The 21,089-nt window shown below is 46.2% G+C and overlaps 1 protein-coding gene across 1 annotated transcript in view; it reads right to left on the bottom strand.

Moving 5' to 3' along the window:
* The window catches only part of LOC138249505 (cyclic nucleotide-binding domain-containing protein 2-like), a 611,285-nt gene that overhangs the window by 304,237 nt on the left and 285,959 nt on the right, over window positions 1–21,089 (bottom strand). The window contains exon 8 of the mRNA XM_069203460.1: window positions 8,025–8,108. Within this exon, the coding sequence (XP_069059561.1) occupies window positions 8,025–8,108 (84 nt within the window). The remainder of the gene's footprint in view (window positions 1–8,024; window positions 8,109–21,089) is intronic.

Genomic DNA, 21,089 nt, shown 5'->3' with positions numbered 1-21,089 from the left:
CTGGGGACCTTGACGAGTTCCTCCCAAGGAACATTCGTGCATACACAGATGTACAAAATTGCACAAACTAGTATTATTTTGCACACAAGGGGTGGTTCATATAATAGCCTTCCTCCAGATAGATCTAGAGACCTGAACCAGGATTTCTGGATGCCAAATGTCCTCTACACCAAATTCCTGGTTCCCTTTGTGTGCATCATTGTAAGCTTTTTTGGCATCTGTAAGTGGGTTTCCATATGTAGTCTTGATCCATGCGTGGATGCCGAAATCTTGGTCGGCTGCAATGGAAGGTGAGACACAGTGTCAGACTTGCATTTGTGTTCCTTTCTAACTGTCCTGGCACAGTAGTTCTCATTGAAGTGGCGATTCTGACTTGCATCTGGCATTGTGTATGTTTCTGTTTGCATGCATGGTTGTATTGGTATGTGGTGGTGTACTTTCCAGTGATGGGTTGTGCCTCAGGGACAGGGTGATTTTGGGATTTGACTGGCATGACAGTTCGCACGTGCGGGATATGTGTGAAGTTGAAAATCGTTGTCCCTTATTCCCATAACTTTATACCTGCAATAGATCCGTAGTTGGTACATTTGTACCTATTTTGTGTGTTGTCTGTCATGAGACAGGCGTGCGCTGTGTGTTGCATGTGAACCTCTCCTTGGACATGGTACACTTCCCTTGGATATGAAGCTGTTGTCGCAATTTCCTGAGAAGCATGCATGTCTGTATGTAGAGATCATGCAGTGTGGCATAGTAGCTTGAGATGTATTGCCATGTATGTGACAAGTTGGCAAACACCTGTGGCACAGGACAGGGCATACAGTGCTTTTCTGCACTGCTCTGCATCACCGGTAAATGCCAACAATGAGCCATGTCTCCTTGATATAGTGAATTTCTGACCTCTACCAGTGTGCTGACAGTAGTTCAGCTGCAAAGTCCACTGTAGGCACCCTTGTTGCATGGTTGAAAGATGACAGTTTTGCGGGTTTGCTTGTTCTAGTGCAGTAAGGTATCCCTTTGTACACATGATCAATCAATTATGGCAATTTCCTATTGCAATGTGTGCTGCACCACGCATCACACATGGCAAAAGTATAGACAATGGGAGCATCAGGTATTTGGCTTGATGGGACAATGGTGATGGCACCCCTGGGGTGGAATTATTTGATGGTGCTGCCTCAGGTTTCAAGGTTGTAGTGGGTGTGGGGGAAGTGCCACTATGCAAGTTGTTTGAAGGTGGCATGCCTAATGCAAAACCCATTGCTGACCAATTCCACACTAAGTGATAGGTGTGAAGGGGCCGTATTCTTGTTGCCGCGCCAGAACACAAGTAGTGGCTTGACACCACCTTTTAAATGCAGAGAGAGCATTGCTCCACCAGAACATCATTAAATGTGACAGTCCGGTGGTGTAAGGGACTTGTACATGTGGCCATTTGTGAGGGTGATGTGCATTGAATGTGTGGAGTGATGCATGTTGCATATGTGTTGTTCTAAAGTCATCTGTGTTTCCCTGCCCATTTGTGTGCAGTGTGGTGTATATCTTGTTTGTCCCACATGTTTAGTACGGTTAGTATGTTGTTTGTCATGTTGTGTATGTGTAATTCTATTTTCTAACGATACAGTTTCTGTTGTTTTTTTCTGTGAACATATATATATATATATACATATATATATATATGTATATATATATATATATATATATATAGTCACCTACTGGCAGCCGCTGTAGGAAAGTGCCAGTTTATGAACATGGTTAGCTCCACATTTTGCCTGTTGTCAGTGTGTTTGACTGTGTTCACTGGGATCCTGCTAACCAGGACCCCAGTGACTGTGCTATTTCCCTTTAAATGTAGCTGCTTGGACCACACACACCCACATTGTAAGTCCCTAGTATATGGTACCCAAGCACCCCGGGCATTGGAGCACCAGGGGTTCCCCAAGGGCTGCAGCATGTATTATGCCACCCAAGAGGAGCACATGCAAAGTGTATCTGAAGGCCTGCCATTTCAGCCTGCGTGAAAGGGTGCATGCACACTTTTTCACTACAGGTCACTGCACCAGGTCACTATAAGTCACCCCTATAGAAGGCCCCTCTAGCCCAGAGGGCAGGGTGCAGGTACCTGTGTGTGAGGGCATCCCTGAATGAGCAGAAGTGCCCCCACAAACTCCAGATCCATTTTCATAGACTTCATGAGTGCAGGGATGCCAATTTCCGTGTGTCCTGGACATAGGTCACTACTTATGTCCAGCTACATAATGGTAACTCCAAAGCTAGGCATGTTTGGTATCAAACATGTGGAAATCATACCCCAATACTGTTGCCAGTATTGGAAGTATGATTCCATGCACTCTAGGGGCTCCTCACAGGACCCCAGCATTGCTCCTACCAGCTTTCTGGGGTTTTCCGGGCAGCCCATGCTTCTCCCACCCCTCAGAGAGGTTTCTGCCCAAGCCCAGTAAGGAAGAACAAAGGATTTCCTTTGGGAGAGGGGGGTAACACCCTGTCCCTCTGGAAATAGGTGTAACATGGCTTGGGAGGGATAGACTCCCCAAGTCTCTGGTATGATTAGAAGGGCACATTTGGTGCCCTCCTTACATAAACCAGTCTGCACCGGTTCAAGGACCACCAGTCCCTGCTCTCATGTGAAACTGGACAATGGAAAGGGGATTGACCACTCCCCTGTCCATCACTACCCCAGGGGTGGTGCCCAGAGTTCCTCCAGAGTGTCTCTTGATTCCGCCACCTTGAATCCAAGGTGGGCAGAGGCGTCTGGAAGCATCTGACTGGCTAGGTCAGGCTGGTTGGTCCTCAGATTCGGCTTGCAATATTCCAGCAGGACTCCTCTGCAACCTCTACTTTGACTTCTGACCATTGGAACTGTGGCCGGACCCTCCAGGAACTGCCAATCAGCATTCACTGCGAAGACTGTGCTTGCAACATTGTTTGCACAGCTCCTCACAGGTTCTGCAACATTTTCCCGGCTGTGCACTCTCTGAGGAAGGCAAGACTTCAGTCTGCACGAGAAGGAAGAAGGAATCTCCCTTGGAGTGAAGGAGTCATTTCTCTTCATCCGCAGGTACCGACTGCAACGATGACCAGCTGCGTGGATCTCCTCTTATCCTGAGGTGCGTGGATCCTGCATCACGGGTAGTGGTCTGGAGTGGTCCCCTCGGTCCTCTCCACCAGCTGTCCAACTTTGGTGAAGGTAAGCTCTTGCCTTCCCATGCAGGACAGTACCCCCATCTCTTGCAGCTACCAAGGCTTGTTGGCATCTCCTCCAAGGGATCTTCAGGTTTCTTGTAGCCCCAGCCTGCAGCACTCTTCCCTGTGACGCACAGCCTTCTGCATGCTTCTCCTGCATTGTGGGACCCATCTTCAGTTGTGCTGCCTGGGCCCTCTGTGACTCTTGGTTCCTCTTCCAGTGGGTCTCCTGTGGGGGCTGCCTTTTCATCTGTGGACTCTCTGCCTTGCTGACGGTCCCCGCAGAACTCCCCCGTGGGTTGAGTCCACCAGGCCAGCTTCCTAAAGTGCTTACAGTTAGGACCTAGTTTCAACCTGAGCCCCTAGCCTTGGTCGGGGGGTTCCTGAAGGACCCCGCCAGGGATAAAAAGCATTTTTATTTTAAATCACAGGCAATCTGCAGATCTAGATGCACAGATTTTCCAGACTTTTTTTAAAAAAAAGGGCAGCCTCCTCCCCTTTTTTTATTTTTGCCACGGGTGGGCCAGATCCTGAGGCTATTGGGAAATTAAAAGAGGACGGGGCACAGGCCCCCCCTCCTATGGCTTGTATTAGCTCCTGAGACCGACAACTCCTGACAGAGAAATATGCGGAGGCTGTGCAGCACCCCGTGCCATGGGGACCACCACCTTCCCGAGGAAAAAAAATAATTTTAGGTGGAGGAGGCCCATATGTCCCCGCCCACAGCCCCAGGGACCACCACTTCCCTGGGGCTGAAATTAAATAATGGAGGGGGTCTGTCATGGAGCCCCGGAGACCACCACTTCCTCGGGGCTGAAATTAAATATTGAAGGGGGTCCATTGTGGACCCTTGGCCCCGGGGAACACCAGTATGCATATGTCTTCACCCCTTTTGCCAGGGTGATGGACAAATTCGGCCCTCCAGTGCGCTTCCCACCGATTTTGATGGTAAGTTCTTGTTTCCAAGGAATGTGAGGACATCTCCACAAAACATAGAAGCACTTACTTCATATAGAGAAGAGAAAGGACCCTAGTTTGGTGGAGATTTACGTCTTTGTAGCCTCGCTGGCATTTCTATAGGATAATTCATGTTATCAATTCTGCAGAAAGATGCACGGGGATCAATCACATTCCCAAACGCACACAAGGTCACTGATGATTTTTCCTCCATTACGCAGGTGTTGTGTAGAATACATACTAGACATTTGCTCAAGGAGGCAGAAAGAACTCTAATTGGGTAGATATTTCATGCAAAGCTTTGGACTCCTGTTGGATAAGAAGGCAGGTGAAGTTCCTCTGAGGCAATCACTTACACTACTACTGACACACACACACACAGACACTCACACACCCACTCCCAGATGCACTCAGACATTCACTCAGACACTCATGTACCACTCACAGACCCACTTAGAGACTACCACACCCATTCACAGACATACTGAGATACTCATGCACCCCCTCACAGACCCACTTACACACTCACCCACCCGCTCACAGACCCACTCAGAGACTCACGCACCCACTCACAGAACTACTTAGAGACTCATGCACCCACTCACAGACCCACTCAGACACTTACGCGCCCACTCACAGACCCACTCAGGCTCACGCACTCACTCACAGACCCACTTAGACACTCATGCACCCTCTCACAGACCAACTTACACACCCACTCAGACTCTCACACATACCTTCACAGACCCACACAGACACTCCCACACCCACTCATAGAGACACTCACACCCACTGTCACACCAAGAGACACCCTCTTATACCTACTCTCACACTCAGACACTCTCTCACCCACTTTCACATTCAGATAGACACTCTCACACCCAGAGACACCCTCTCACACCTATTCTCATACCAAGAGAGGCAGGCCCTGCGGCCAACTCACGCTCCACACGGTCAAAGGCTGTGCGCAAAGTGGTGTTGGGTGGTAAGGGGGGGTTGACCGCAGGGACTGGCAGCAGGGTTGGGTGGTTATAACGGGTTAGCCACAGGTCCTGGCCTTGCACAGCTGTTGTTGTATTAACGTATAGTAATGAAAATTATTTTACATTAAAAAAACAGAGAAATTCACAGAAAAGAACAAAGACTACAGGGACGTTATTTATATATATATATATATATATATATATATATATATATATATATATATAAATAAATCACTTTCGGGGTTGGAGTGACGCATAAATTATTTAAAAAAGAATAGAGAACTCTGGGTAGTTCCCAAGTTTAGGTGGAGAGCAGCTCTTGTACGGAGCACCCTGCAACACCAGTGACACTCTAGATTTGCTCACCTCAAATGTCTGTTTATCTAGCAAAGTTTTTAAGCATTGGATCAGCACAGTGCTATCCACGCCGAGCTAGATAGTAATCAGAGATGATAGTGGAAATCTGGCAGGCTTCTACAGGAAGATAGGAGGAAGGGGTAGTGGGAAGATAGGAGGAGGGAATAGTGGATTTTGAAACTGCATAACTCTTTAGGATATGTAGGAGGTCTGAGTTGTTAAGGGGAGGATGTGTCCATTTGGGTCTGGGTAGATGGTTGTCTCTCGGTATGCTGGCAAGGTGTGGGGAGGGTCAGCAGGGGTTGATGAGGATTGGAGCGAGGGGAAGTCAGAGAGTCACTAAGCTGGAATAGACCAGAAGTGAGGATGTTTTATCATTGAGAGAGGTGTGAGAACGAGGAAAAGAACTTGTTGAAAAGAGGCCAGTTGTGTTGAGTAATTGTAAGAGGATTGGGATGAACTGTGAGGCATGGACTTTGAGGGGTTGACATGCAAGAGGGGGGGGAATGCTGGGTGTTGGAGCCTGGTGTTTGGAAATGTTGGGGCATGAGACAGAAAAGGAAGAGAGGAAGAGGGGAACATATGAGCCGACTGTGGGCATGAAACGGGGTGACGATGGCAGCCAGAATGGGAGATAATGATTTGTAGGAGGTTTCTCCACTTGGAGAGGACTTTCCACTCTTGCTTTTGGAAGAGGTGTTGCTCTTTTGGTGAATCAATTAGAACTTCACTGGGACACTGTATCAAAAGTAATGTGGTATACTTTAAAACACCATTCAAACAAGTTGGGACTGCTCGGGTCCAAGTCCAATACTCACAAAACCCCGGTGCAAGGCTAGGACCACAATCCAGGTGAGCAGGGAAGGAGAAACTATGCCGTAGTTGGGGACACCACATGGGACACAAGGTGGAGTAGAATCCTCAGGTCAGGCAGTCACCCGCAATGCTGCGGGGATTTGTGGCGGACACTCGGAGAATGAGTGAAAGGCACTCACTGCCACGGCTGCAGGCCAAAGTATTGAAGTGAAGTTGGGCTCTTCTGGTACTGTAGCATTTTCTGAGTGAAGTCATTCCATCATCTAGCTCTGTCCTGATTTAAACTCACTGGCTACGGACTGCCAGTTCCAGTAGCTATCCGAAACACTACATTCACAATGCACGGTACAATCTTCCAGGCACCAGTTCTCTTAGGGCCAGATGTATCAAAGGGTTTTACCCATTCTGTGTCTATGGGAAAATGTGTTCGTACATATGGCCCTTAGTGTTAGACCACTGTCCTTGTTGATTATGAGACGGATGGTGGTGTCCCATTTGTTTTTGTTTGGTTTTTATTCATTGGATATTTGCCCTTTCATAGGTTTTTGGGAGGGATGAAATGCGAAGGTGGGCTCATATTAGTAAGCGTCTTCTCACGGTCAACTTTTTAAGGTCAGGCGTCACATACAGCTATTTTAGAGACAACATTAGTATCTGGCACAAGTGACATGGACATGCTGTGTTGAAGAAATAGTTAGTAGGCCGATTGTAGGCCTATTGTAGAAGATGTATGACTAACAGGCAATCTAAGCATTGGGTAGAGTTGGTGTTTCCCGTCTGCCATTTTAAGGTCAGGCATGTCGGCATTCAACAAGGTGGAGTGTACCAGAGCAATGCTTAACCAAGTACCAGTCTTACTGATTGAAAATGGATACCTGCATCTGTAGGGTCATTCTGGGCAAGTGGGTTGGTTACAAGACCTTCGAAGGTTGCAAAAAGAAAGCTTACATACACAGATCTGTGTGTGGAAATGACTAAGCTACAACTGAATAGGATTTCTGAAAAGTAGTGTCTGCTGGGCCCTTTTGAAAGCTCTGTAATCTTTAATTTACCACAGTTGGAACTGGCAGAATATTATAGTGCCATGCCTTCAGCACACATTAGGAGCAACCCCCTGCCGAACATTTATGCCAGCTGGCACTTCATATTCATGTCTCACTTGAACCTGAAATGGATTTGAATCTTCAAACGTATACTTAAATAAGCAATACTGTCATTGTGAATTGCCTTGTGTGCCTTAGTGAGTATCTTAGGTTTCACTCTGGCAGGAATTGGCAACCAGAGAAGAATTACCATGCCTAGAGAATCATAGTTCTAGGACTCCGACATATAAATCTCTCCTACTCGCACTGTGGAATATTAGTGTAGGTGGGAAGCTTTAACGGTGGCATTGTCAGCTTCAGTACAGCATAAGTTACAGGAATGGCATGATGTTTCTTGCCATTGTTATGTCCTGAAATCATCCTTTATATGTTTATTTATGTGGTGTTCAAGACACATACATAGATTCTGGACAGTAACACAGTGGGTGGATCAGAAGCTCCAAACCCTTTAGTCAATAGTTCCAATTTTGCTCCATTCAGAGCCAATTCACTGTGTTGCATTCATCTATGTATTTCAACAAGGCATTCTGCAATCTGGTTATTGTCCCCAATCCCAACCCACACTCCTCTACATATACTTTCAATTCAAACACACAGAGCCCATTACCTCTCTAGAAACAGCTAGCATGGAGACATTGTCATGGCAGACTACGGTGGCATTCCTTTTAGCACTTGTCAAAATTGCAACATCCTAAAAAAATGAAAGTACGGTATTCATATTAGTTCAAAAATGAAAAGAACATAGAATAGCTTTGCAAAACTATGGAAACATGCTTTTTAAATTCAGCCAAATGTTTGATAGGATCTTTGATAAAAGAAACTTCTTATAAGAAACATGCATTCTGAAATTCTAGTTTATACAAATGCATTAGAAGTAATGCTAATCAAACGTTTCAGAAAGTTGCATGATGCACAGATATATTAGCTACATTGTTTCAACTCTAATCACCATGCTCATGAAGTTTCTAAACTGTCCTTAAATTACAGGTGATTAACTGATAAAATGAATATTTCATGCAGTCTCATATTCCCAACAAATTATTGCCCTACCACCTGGTGGTGGGGCAAGAATTGGTTTCTCAAAGATTTAAAATGAAGAGCTATGCACAGCCAGTAGTATGTCACAGCTTCATGCCAGTGGAAGGGTGCACCTTAGTCAGCACCATCATTAAAATGTGGCCAATCTCTTTAATAATACGGGCCATCTAGGGAGAAATGGGAACAGTTTGGTAATAAGAAACAGCCTAAGCCTTAGGAGTAACAGAGGCAGAGGAGATTATCCTAATCCAATGACACAGATCACTCAAATGTCCATCTAATAGGTAGATTCCAATCACTCAATCAACCAAACAGAATTTTTAAAGTGTGACTAATCACCATTGAGGGTATCCAGGCACTTTCAGGTCCCACAGGCTCATTCGAATAGCCAGGCCTTGAGGACTCTATGCAATTCTGGATGAGTGGTGATGTTCTGGAGATGCATGGGGAGCCTGCTACAGGTTTGTGCTGCTACATGGGAAAAGGCACATCCTCCACTTCTGCTTTGGTGGATGCCTGGAGTGTGGCAAACGACAGGGAGGCAGAGCATAGTCTTCTTGATAGTTGGTGGAAATTCAGGCGATGGTTAATGTAGGCGGGCCCTTGGTTGTATAAAACTTTGCGTGCATGGAGCAGCAGTCTGAGTATGCACCTCTTCTGCGTGAGGAACCAGTGGAGTTGTCTGAGGTGTGGTGTGATGTGCGATCATCGGGGAAGGTCGAGGAGGAGTCTGGCTGTGACTTTCTGCATGGTCTGAAGTTTTTGTAGGAATTGGGAGGTGAGTCCTATGTAGAGGACATTGCCAAGGTGTAGTCAAATGGTGATGAGGGCCTGTGTCATGATGCGCCTTGTGTGTGGGGGTAGCCACTTGAAGATCTTACATAGCATGCGCAGAGTGAAGAAGCAGGTGGAGGAGACTGTGTTAATCTGTGATTCCATAGTGAGCCTAATGTCAATGATGATTCTGAGGTTTCTGGCATGTTCAGAGGGACTGGGAGCGGGCCCTAGATCTGAAGACCACCAGGAGTCATTCCAAGAGTTGCTGCTCTTGCTGAAGATCGGAACTTCAGACTTGTCTTTGTTTAGCTGCAGGCAGTTTTCTTTCACTCTCAGTGACACTTGTCATGCATCTGTGGAAGCTGGTTTTGGTGGTGGGGGGGTCGTCTGTAAGAAAGAGGATGAGTTGGGTGTTGTCTGAGTAGAAGACTATGTTGAAGACATGGGATCGGATGATTTTGGCTAGTGAGGTCATATGTGTGCTAAAAAGCGTAGGGCTGAGGGATGATCCTTGGGGGACCCCGAAAGTGATGTTTTTTGGTTTGGTGAAAAGCAGTAGGTAAATCCTCTGGGTTCTTCCGGTGATCCAACTCAGGGCGTCCCCTTGGATGCCAGTGTGGTTGAGTGTTTTGATCAGCTTGTTGTTAGATATGTTATCAAGGCTGCCAAAAGGTCGAGGAGAATCAGGGTTGCTGGATCTCCACAGTCGAGGAGAGTACAGATGTCGTCTGTGGGTTTCAGAGAAAGATGAATACATAAAGAGAAGAGTTGGAAAGCAGCAGTAAGCAATAAAGATCTATGGATGTTGGTTCCGAAGAACGTTTCAGATAAATTGTATAGCACTTCAATCTGGGGTATCAACAGATTAGTGCCTACAGAATGTATATGGATTAAAAACTCAGGGCCTGATTAAAAAGATAACTTTCGCTTTCGATCAATTTACACTTCAGAGTAAGTTTACTACTTTTTGGCTATTCAGAAAATCCAACTGTAAGTTTACTACAAAAATGTAACTTACACTCAGAATTTGTGAGTATCTAAAAAGTAGTACAATTACTCAAATCTTTAATCAAAAGTGAATATCCTGAGGTCCTTCATTTTGATGGAGACATTTAAGTTACACTTTTGGAGTAAATTTACACTCAGATTTTGTGAATAGCCAAAAACTAGTAAACTTACTCAGAAAAGTAAATTACTCAGAAGTGTAATTTACCTTTTAAATCAGGCCCTCAGTCTTCTTGCAAATATATGTGAAAGGCAAGTTTTTCAAGAACTGATGATGGGCTTTGTATTAGAGCATGTACTTGCAGTGATTACCAATGTTTAGAGATGAAAACTGGTCAGAATCCTGAAGTTCCCTTGAACTGCCTAAGTAAAAATAAAAAGAATGCCTCATGCCAATGATATTCAGAACTTCCTAACCTGAGGAAGAATTAGGCCGTCATGGGGACACTGGTGGCAAATGCAGCCTACCGCCACGGCGACGGCTGCCAACATACTGTTGCCGTGGCTACCGACCATTCACCTCATTATGACCATAGGTGGAATTCCTCCAGAAGGCTGGCGGAATTCTGTCAACTGTCATGGCGGCGGACGACGGTAGGATGACGCTGCTGTCAGCAGCAGCGCCACGCTTGCAGAATGCCATCGACCGTATCATGAGCCATGATACGGCCTGGCAGTGTTTTGCTTGTGGACGCTGCTGCTGGCAGCAGCGCCGCATCCCATCTCCTGCCGGGGGACCCCTGTAGTGTTGCCCCCGTGAGCTAACGGGAGTACGGCCACTACCAATTGTGAAATTATAACAGGGGTGTTGCCACGGTAACCCCCGCTATGTTTGCTGTATTGGTTCAGCCTTGGCTCACAGGAGCCAATGAAAATAAAGGGCTGCTGGTGACGGCAGGGATGCAGTGAAGACGCCGGGTCAGACACGGGGAAACTGCTCCCTCCGAAACTGCGTAGCATTTATCACAAAATAACCGGTGCCCTGTGTGTTTTATAAAGCGCACAGCGACGGCAACATAAAACACAACACTGGCGATGAGAGTGGGCGCTGCTCACCTACAGAAGAAGGCTGGACACGGTGCTCGTGCCTCGGCCATGCCCACACCCATGTGGCGAGGCGGCCGTGCCGAGAGGAAAAGGACCGATTCCAGTCCTTCAAAGGATAAAAAAAAAGACCTCCACACGCGAGGCATACTTGCCGGTAAGACCACCGGCCCTCAAACCCAGACTCTGCCCCCAAACGCAAAAAAAAACAAAAAAACGAGTCATAAAGCTGTGTGTGCCTCGCCCAGTAGCAGCATTTAAAGACACAGCAACAGAAAAATATAGAACAACACATGAAACAGCAAGTGGAGTTTTAGTTTGTCTACACCACAACATAAGGAGGGAGACATACAAACAATTATATAGAGACTAAAAAAAAAAGTACTACAAAATGAATACAGTACCCCCTATTGAACCATTCATAGTTGAAGGAGCCCCATCCACACAGGCAGCGCGATGGAATGAATGGGTAGAGCGTCTCATGTTTTACTTCGAAGCCACAAAAAACTGACGATGAACAAAAAAGAGCAGTGGTGGTACACCTAGGAGGAAAAGACATATACCGCATAGCGAAAACAATAAATGAAGCAGAGCCAAAGACGCATCTCACACTCATTGCAGCGCTCCGAACGCATTTTGCACCCATGGTCAATGTTGACTATGAAAGGTTCATATTTCGACAAGCTCGACAAAACGCTGATGAATCCATCGACATGTTCTATTTGAGATTGAAAGAGCTTGTGGCCACATGCGCATTCCACAATGAAAATGATGAAATCATAGGTCAAATCATACAGGGTTGCGCGTCATCCAAACTAAGAGAACAGATCCTTGAAGAGTCAGGGCGGTCATTACAAGACATTCTCACAATGGGGAGAACCAAAGAGCTGTCAAAGGCAAGAGCGTCCCATATGGAAGCAGCTCTTCAGACCCCAATCAAGATGGAGCAAGTGGCAGCAGTGATAGAAGCCTCCTCCAAGCCAAAGACACAAAAGACACCACTATCGACGAAAACGTGTGGAAGGTGCGGAGGGGCAAATCACCCCCTCATCAACTGCCCTGCCAAAGGAAAGAAATGTGTAGGGTGTGGAAAATGTAATCACTTTGTCAAAGTATGTAGAACAACGAGGGGCACAAATACCCAAACCACAGTAAACACGGCTATAGAGACACAACCCAAAGGCAGTGACATGGTTGATGATGAGGAAGGAGTACAAATAGTCCACTCAATTTTCACCATCAGTACGGCCACAAGTCGGAAGACAAACCTGCCCAAGTGTCAAATACAGGTAGCTGGATGCCCGGTGCAAATCATAGTAGACACTGTAGCGTCCATTAACATCATGGCACAGGCGACGTACCAAACGTTAAACCCAGTTCCACCCCTCACACCGACACAAGTCAGAGTGTTTGCGTATGGTCAGGTGCGACCGCTGACGATGAAAGGAAAGTTTTGTGCTGCGGTGTCTTACGGATCTCAGGAAATCGAAGCCTACATCTATGTAGCAGAAGGACAGCGAACGCTACTAGGATGCCACACTGCAGAAGCCCTGGGCATCGTAACTTTCACTTTTGAGATATACATGGAGTCCCTGAGTGACATATTAGAGTCCTACGCTCACGTTTTTGAAGGCATAGGGTGTCTAAGAAACAAGGAAATCACGCTGCACATCGACAAGTCAGTCCAACCCATAGCTTTAAGACACAGAAGGATAGCTTTTCACTTACGACCCCTAGTGGAGAAAGAACTATGCAAGTTAGAATCTGCAGGAATCATAGAGAAGGTGGATGGCCCGACACCATGGGTGTCTCCGATTGTAGTAGCCAAGAAACCCAAACAACCTGGAGAAGTCAGGATCTGTATTGATATGAGACTACCAAATGTAGCCATAAAACGACACATTACACCGACCATGGATGACCTAATAGGAGAACTAAGTGAAGCCAGATGGTTTTCAAAACTGGACCTCAGGTCAGGGTACCACCAGCTAGTCCTAGCAGAGGAGTCCAGGTATATCACAACATTCTCTACCCATATTGGACTCCACCGCTACAAGAGGCTAAACTTCGGAATTTCAAGTGCAGCCAAAGTCTTCCAAAACACGATAAGAGAATTGCTGATAGACTTGAAAGGTGTCATAAATGTCAGCGACGACATCCTCGTCTTCGCAAAAACCATCCAGGAACACCATGACATTCTCAAAAGAGTTCTCCAGTGGATCCATGAGTCGGGCCTCACTCTCCATAGAGAGAAGTGTGAGTTTCTCAAAGAAACAATACAATTCTTTGGATACACCTTATCGTCACATGGCATTGCCCCTGACCCGGAAAAGGTGACAGACATCCAAAATGCCCAACCCCCGACGACCGTAACTGGAGTTCGAAGCTTTCTGGGTATGGTGAACTACTGTGGCCGTTTTATAAAGAACCTCACGTCACTGACACAACCGTTGAGAGACCTCACTAAAGCGTCATCAATATGGTCCTGGGGCCCTGAACATGAACATGCCTTCCAAGCAACAAAGGAAGCGTTGTCAGAAGACACCATCCTACGATATTTTGATCCCCGGCGAGAAACATCCATTGCAGTAGATGCCAGCCCAACAGGGCTAGGAGTCGTACTCCTCCAAAAAGTTAATGCGGAAGACTGGGCCCCAGTTGCATATGCGAGCTGCTCACTAACTGTTACGGAGAAAAGATATTCTCAGATTGAGCGAGAAGCAATTGCAATCCACTGGGGATGTAAGCATTTCCACCTATATGTCTACAGACACCCATTTGTTGTCACCACAGATCACAAGCCATTAATATCACTCTTCCAAGGCACAGCATCCAAGCCACCTCCACGCATTGAAAAGTGGATGCTCCAATTGCAGGAATGCAATTGTAAAGTGGAATATCGCCCAGGATCAAACAACCCAGCAGACTACCTCTCAAGGCACTCCAGACCTGCCACCCAGCGAGAAGAACGCGAAACTCGTGAGACCGATGAATAGGTCAAATGCGTAGCAGAGAGATCACGACCACTACCTATCACGATGGACACAATAAGACAAGCCACGGAATCAGATGACAACCTCCAGAGAGCTATACAGACGATACAGAAGAACAACTGGCGCACCAGACCAAAACAGTGGCAGTCTCTAACCCCAGAGTCGAGAATGGTCATGGAAGGACTACACCGCATGCGGCAAGAACTAACAGTCAGCGAAGACAGATGTCTTCTCCGAGATCACAGGCAAGTGATCCCATCCAGCCTCACAAAGAGAGTCCTTCAGCTAGCACACGCTGGCCACCAAGGGATGGTGAAAACGAAGAACAGGTTGAGGACGAAAGTGTGGTTCCCACAGATGGATGAAAGGGTAGAAGAGTTAATACGGTCATGCCACTGGTGCCAAACGACTGGAACTCCCAACACACCAGTCCCTATTGAAACTGAGGAATGACCCCACAAATCGTGGGTGTCAACGAGCCTTGATTTTGGGAGTCTTCCTAATGGAGATCATCTGATGGTCATGATTGATGACTACTCACGGTACCCCGTGGTAGAAATAGTCCGAACCTTGACAGCGTCCAAAATCATATAAAAGATGGAAAAAATGTTTGCATCTCATGGGCTAGTAAAACAGGTCAAGACTGACAATGGACCGCCGTTTCGTGGAAGTGAGTTCGGAGAATACTTACGGTCACTGGGTATTAAGCACAGAAAGATAACTCCCCGGTGGCCTCAAGCCAATGGGGAAGTCGAAAGATTTATGAGGACATTGAATAAAGTAGTTCGAATTGCGCTGGCCAAGAATGAAGCACTAGAGAGAGCTGTCTACTCTTTTCTCCGTGATTACCGTATGACGCCCCACTCTACCACTGGAGTAGCTCCTGGTCATTTATGGATGGGGCGAATAGTGACCGATGTCATACCCCATCATGAATCCTGGAAGCCAAGTCCCATAAATGAAAGAAAAGAATGATGGGGCGAGCAGACACAGGAGAGCGCGTCATTCAGATATACAAGAAGGAGACGCCGTACTCATAAAGGACCGGTTCCCAGGAAGCAAGTTTCGTCTGCCGTTTGAAGACAAGCCGTGGATAGTTACCAGTCGTCAAGGATCAATGATTGTGGCAAAGAGAGGCCCTGAACAAGTTGCGCGGAATGTATCATGTTTCAAGAGATTCCAAGCTCCATCAGAAGTCCCCAGCGCCAGTCCAGGACATGGTCCCCTAGCAACAGAAATGGATGGGGCTGAGGAGGATGAGGAGCTGGAGCCCCGTTTGATTAATCCTGCCCCTAACAACACAGAACGTGTCGGTGAAAGACAGGACAGTGATTCTGACACTAACCCCAGAGACACCGGTTTATGTGATGGAAGAGATTTCTGTGAAATTTTGGGAGGGATGTAGTGTCGCGCCCGTGAGCTAACGGGAGCGCGGCCACTACCAATTGTGAAATTAGAACAGGGGTGTTGCCACGGTAACCCCAGCTATGTTTGCTGTGTTGGTTCAGCCTTGGCTCACAGGAGCCAATGAAAATAAAGGGCTGCTGGTGACGGCAGGGATGCAGTGAAGATGCCGGGTCGGACACGGGGAAACTGCTCCCTCCGAAACTGAGTAGCGCTTATCACAAAATAACCGGTGCCCCGTGTATTTTATAAAGCGCACAGCGACGGAACATAAAACACAACAACCCCCTGCAAGCAGGTAAGTTGGGTTCTTCGACAGAAGTGGGGGGTGGGAGGTGTTGTGTGCATGTGTGGGGGTGGGTGTGTCATGCGTGTGTGCATGAATGGGTGTGTGTTTGTACGTGCATGTTGTGTCATGTGACTGGGTGTGTGCCTGGATGCATGTTAGTGAGTGTTGCTGTGTGTGTGTATGAATGTATGCATGCGAAAGTGAATGTGGAAAGGATTGTGTGTATGGGTGTATATGTATGTGCGTATACGTGTCGATATGTCGGGGGGTTGGGAGGGAGAGTGTGGGGGAGGATTCTGGGGAGGGGGGCGGAGGAGTCTCCAGCCCGGCGGTTGTTACTGCCATGGCGGTCGGTGTGTTAAATTGGTAATTGGGCTTTGGCCAAACCGCCAATGTCATAATAGTGGTGGTACTACCACCACTATTTCACCGACTGCCGAGGTCATAATGACCCCCTTAGTGTGCAAAAAAGAACACGCCTCATCTCTTCATTCAGAAGTCTAATAATTATTTTTATATGAAGTTGAGTTGTTGCTGATCTCCCAAGAATAGTACATCAGAGTAACCTAACTTGCATGAGATTTAGCCCACAGCAATGCTCCTAGGGATAGATGTGCATTCTAACTCTCAAAGCAACAAACCATTGCCACCATAACCAGAAGAGGAGATTGGTTCAACCCCATAACAGCAATGGTACAATGGGGCCTTCCATCAATGCAAGGAATTGGTCTTGACTCACAGGTGAAGCTGAGACTGCTGAGTTTAAAATGGTGCCTTAACTTTAACTTCCAGAAGACAGACATCACTCTTCTAGATTTTAGATAGTGGAACCAGCAAAATAAATTAATATTCCTGGGGGTTGAGATGATTGTTTCCAGGTGCCATTAAATGACCTTCTCCCTGGTGGAGGAGAGCAAATCTATGCCTTTGGGCAAATGGAGTCATCTCCACTTGTAAACAGAAGGATCTCCTGGCATTTCTCAGCACTTTGAGAAGCTTGGCACCATATGCAATTTCTGAGCCACATTCTTCAACTTTTGACTTTTCTGGTGCAAATTAGAAAGCAGGTGTCTGCTGTAAGAGGAGGGCACTCATTTTATGTCCTTTACAGGTGGTTCTTCAAAGATCTTGGTGAGATAGTTGTACACAAGGCGACAAGTGTGCACGGCATGATGGTTTGCCAGCCAGGACCACTGGATTAGTTGTGGTGCAAGTATGAACTCAAACTTAGTGATAAGCTAGATTTTATTTTTCAAACCCTATCTTTTCTATTAGGATTTTAACTACTTTGCGTTTACTCGTATTATATTAATTGGGGAAGAGAGATGAAGATTTTTTAGTTGATCATAAAGTATGTTGTCGTATTTGTTAGTACGATTAGTGATTATTAGCTACTAGGTCAGTAACCCTCCCTTAACCTTTTCAAGGTAACAGGTTCTACTACAGATAGTGATAATGTACTCGGTGGCAGGCTGCCTTATAATCTGAAGATAATTCAATCATGGACTCTGATAGTGAGAGTCTTCCCTGCGCTACTGCAAATTGCCTTGACCAGATAAGGAATTCATATAATTCATACACACTTAGGCGTGAAGTTGCTCATTCCACAAGTGCATAATTTAACAAAGGGTGGAGTGGTTGATGGAGGTAGTCTCCAGCTGTGGCAATGCATTCATCCTCGTTTAAAGAATGGTCCATTTTTATTGCTCACCTGAAAAGACTCAATGCACCTGCAACAGTATTATGCAACCGCCAAATAATTATTAACTTTTGTCTTACTGTTTTGGAGCTACATCTTTGCTGTATTTAGTTTTATGATTTGAAAATAATAAACTATTCTAAATTGGGGAAATGTCATGGCAACGGTCCTACAAAAGGCTTTTTTGTTTTTGGAAGACCCGCCCACATCAACAGCAATAGAGTGTCTGTCCCGCTCACACCCCATTGGTTGATTTGACCAGGGGGCAGGCCAAACTAGCTCTTTTCTTTCAGTGTATAGAGGCAGTACATCCTGAACGGCTGCCCTTGCTGTCAACAAACCCTTAAAGATTTCGTTGCCAGACTTGCAGTTTGCCATCTGTCAAAGCATGAATCAGACTGTGTTTGATGGGAGAGTGCAGTGTCAGTACCAATGATTAGTCTGCAAGATCAAAGCTCAGGATCCCAAGATGTTGTATGGGTAAAAGATGAGTGGAGATGCACTCATGTAGGAAAGTGCCCCCTGTGCAGTGCTCTAATGTATTTTGTCTCTACCTGCTGGAATACAGATGCCAACAGCAATCATCAGTCAACCTCACAGACTGGTGACCAGGAGCTGCACTGGGTGGCCAGTGACCTCTAGCCCAGTACTGACCTGCTGCTTCCTGGTTCTGTGCAACTCCTGATGGTAGAGAACTTGAATAGTGCCACCACCTAACTGACATGCCAAGCAGAGTGTACAGCTGGTGAGCAGATCATGTGAAGGTATTGACTCTGGTAAGTTCAACACTTAGCATTAAATAAGTGGAATGGGAAAGGTATGAATGCCTGGGAATTGGGATGGGCAGCTGATCCTTATAGTTATGTGCTCTTGATGTTTCAGAAGGCTCTATATTTGTTCCTATCACCTGTCCTCATCATTTCTGGCACTGCAGCTGTGCAGTTATTGCTGCACTCACAGTTGTTTTTCACTCATCCAAGTCTTTTGTAGTTCCATCTTTGCCAGGTGACCCAGACACTGCCGTTCATGGAACTCCATATCCATTTTGCCTGACTTCCACCTCACTCCATTGACAAAACAGCCAGAAAGGAGGTGAATGAAAGACAGCGACTGACCTGATGGAATTAATGTTTTCCAGTTACAATTTACTTCTATTAGGTCGAGTTGCTGGCATATGGGAGTTGGAGCATGCATGTCAGGGCCACTGGAATTGGAGAGGAGAGGGACAAATTATGTGGCAGATTTGAGTAAATTATGCAGCAAGAAAATGCAAATTATGCAGCATAATACAGCACATTTTGTAATAGTATTACTTCATTATTTCATCATTTTTAAAACCTGGAAACACTGTCTGGGCATTGTTTGCACCTCATTAGTGCCAGTTTAACATGTAAATGTAGCAATAAGCGGCTGAAAGGTGACCAGTCCATTTTTATGAAGGGCCTGCAGTGTGTTGCAAAATGTGTCACTGCATTTCTCATAAATTTTGAACTGTTAGCTAGAAACATTTATTTGGTAAAAATCTGCAGATTATGGGGCAGATGATGGATTATGTGGCAAATGCGTAAATCTATTATTATGCACAAACTGCAGCAACCGTCCAATCTCATAGTTCCAATGGCCCTATATAGATGTAAGTGTTATTACTGTAGCATGACCCTAGCCAAGGGGCAGTTGAGTACTACACACGGTCATATATGGCCATACATACCTTCTTATCTGCTACAATTCATTCCAGATAAATGTTGGATTGCCATACTGAGAATGTATTTAATCAGGGCCAGTATTCCTTTGCGTAAACCAACAAGGATAAAATTGACATGTTTAATATGTGATAGTGTTGAAGCTGGTACGATTATTTCCAGTGTCTTCCATCTAGAGCAATGTTTAGCCCTATTCGTAAAATGGTAGTGATTGAGAGTGCTCATTTACAAATATTCTCAACCTGCTGTTGCAATGAAAGTTTAAAGATGTTAGAGCAATAGAAAGCCTAAAGATGTGGAAGACTTGACCATTTGGGAAAAAAACTGCAAATGGCTTCACAGTGTTTAGCATCCATGCACGTAGGTCAGGAGTAATCATATAAAGGGGTGGGAATTCTATTTCCATTTGAGTCAGGGAGAGATCTGCAGTCCACGTTAACAGGGTGTTTAGATTTCTAGGTGATCAGGCTGAATATCTGATTTTGGATCATCCATTCAAAGACTGTTTTCAATTTGCTTGTATTTGTCTATAAACAAAATCAAAATATCCAATGGTTTACACATTTTAGAGAACAAAGAGGGCCCTTTATTGTATGGCTTGCCATACTGACAGTTCAACTGAGGTCATCACATCTGCTCTGCTGGGAGAAGACTGTCCACCATATTTAAAAATCTTCACTGGCCTAGTGCAATGCCTGTAAAGAAAGTGCATGTGCAGGTTCAGTGGATGCATGTTCAAATTTTTTTATTGCTAAGAGGGCTGTTATGCTGAGAAGATACACAATTGATTGCTAAGTGGGCCACCATGTTGAGGCAGACCCCTCAGCATGCACAAAGCAAGACATTTTTGTTGGAATACGAAGACAAATTGTTTGCTGATGGACAGGGAAAAGGGGCATTGCCTTCTTAAGACTGCAAAGCCTCTGAGAGGTAAATGACATTCGCTCCACACCCAGGAGGTTGGTCTAACACCATTGTGAGCTGTTGGTCTAGTGGTGGACAGGCTACTGCATAAAGGGTTTCAGGCAGTACAGTAAGTTCTACTGACTTAAACTCAACGAATCCATTGTGTAAAATGTGGAAGAGGGAGCCAAAAATTGGTTGGGAAGAAAGGAAGTTAATTTATGGCAATGTTCCAGCTCTGCAAAACTCAAAATGATCCACTTAGTCTAGAAGTGTTTGGCATGTAATTATAGAAGGTTAGTTGTAAAGTATATAATTAGGGACTTAGGAGGTCATTCCAAGGCGGAAACCGGCCAAAATTACGCGGCCCCCATTCTGACATTCCCGCTGGGCCGGCGGGAATGAGGGCTGCAACACAGGAGCCGGCTCCGAATGGAGCCGGCGGTGTTGCGGCCGTGCGACGGGTGCAGTTGCACCCGTCGCGCTTTTCACTGTCTGCTAGGCAGACAGTGAAAAGCTGGCCGGGGCCCTGTTAGGGAACCCCTGCACTGCCCATGCACTGCCCCCAGGGGCCCCAGGACACCCCTTACCACCGGCCTCTTCCTGGCGGTGAAAACCGCCAGAAACAGGCTGGCGGTAAGGGGGTCAGAATCCTCAGGGCAGAGCTGCTTGCAGTGCTGCCCTGGCGGATTCTCCCAGCCGGGGCAAAAACGGTGGAAATCAGCCGGCCCCGGCAGGGCGACCGCGGCTTTACCGCTGCGGTCAGAATGGGATTGGAAGCCCCGCCAGCCTGTTGGCGGTGCTTCCGTCATTCTTC

The sequence above is a fragment of the Pleurodeles waltl genome, chromosome 8 (genome assembly GCF_031143425.1).
Source record: "Pleurodeles waltl isolate 20211129_DDA chromosome 8, aPleWal1.hap1.20221129, whole genome shotgun sequence".
Lineage (NCBI taxonomy): Eukaryota > Metazoa > Chordata > Amphibia > Caudata > Salamandridae > Pleurodeles > Pleurodeles waltl.
The sequence above is the reverse complement of the archived record's forward strand: the minus strand, read 5'-3'. Positions and strand labels throughout refer to the sequence as shown.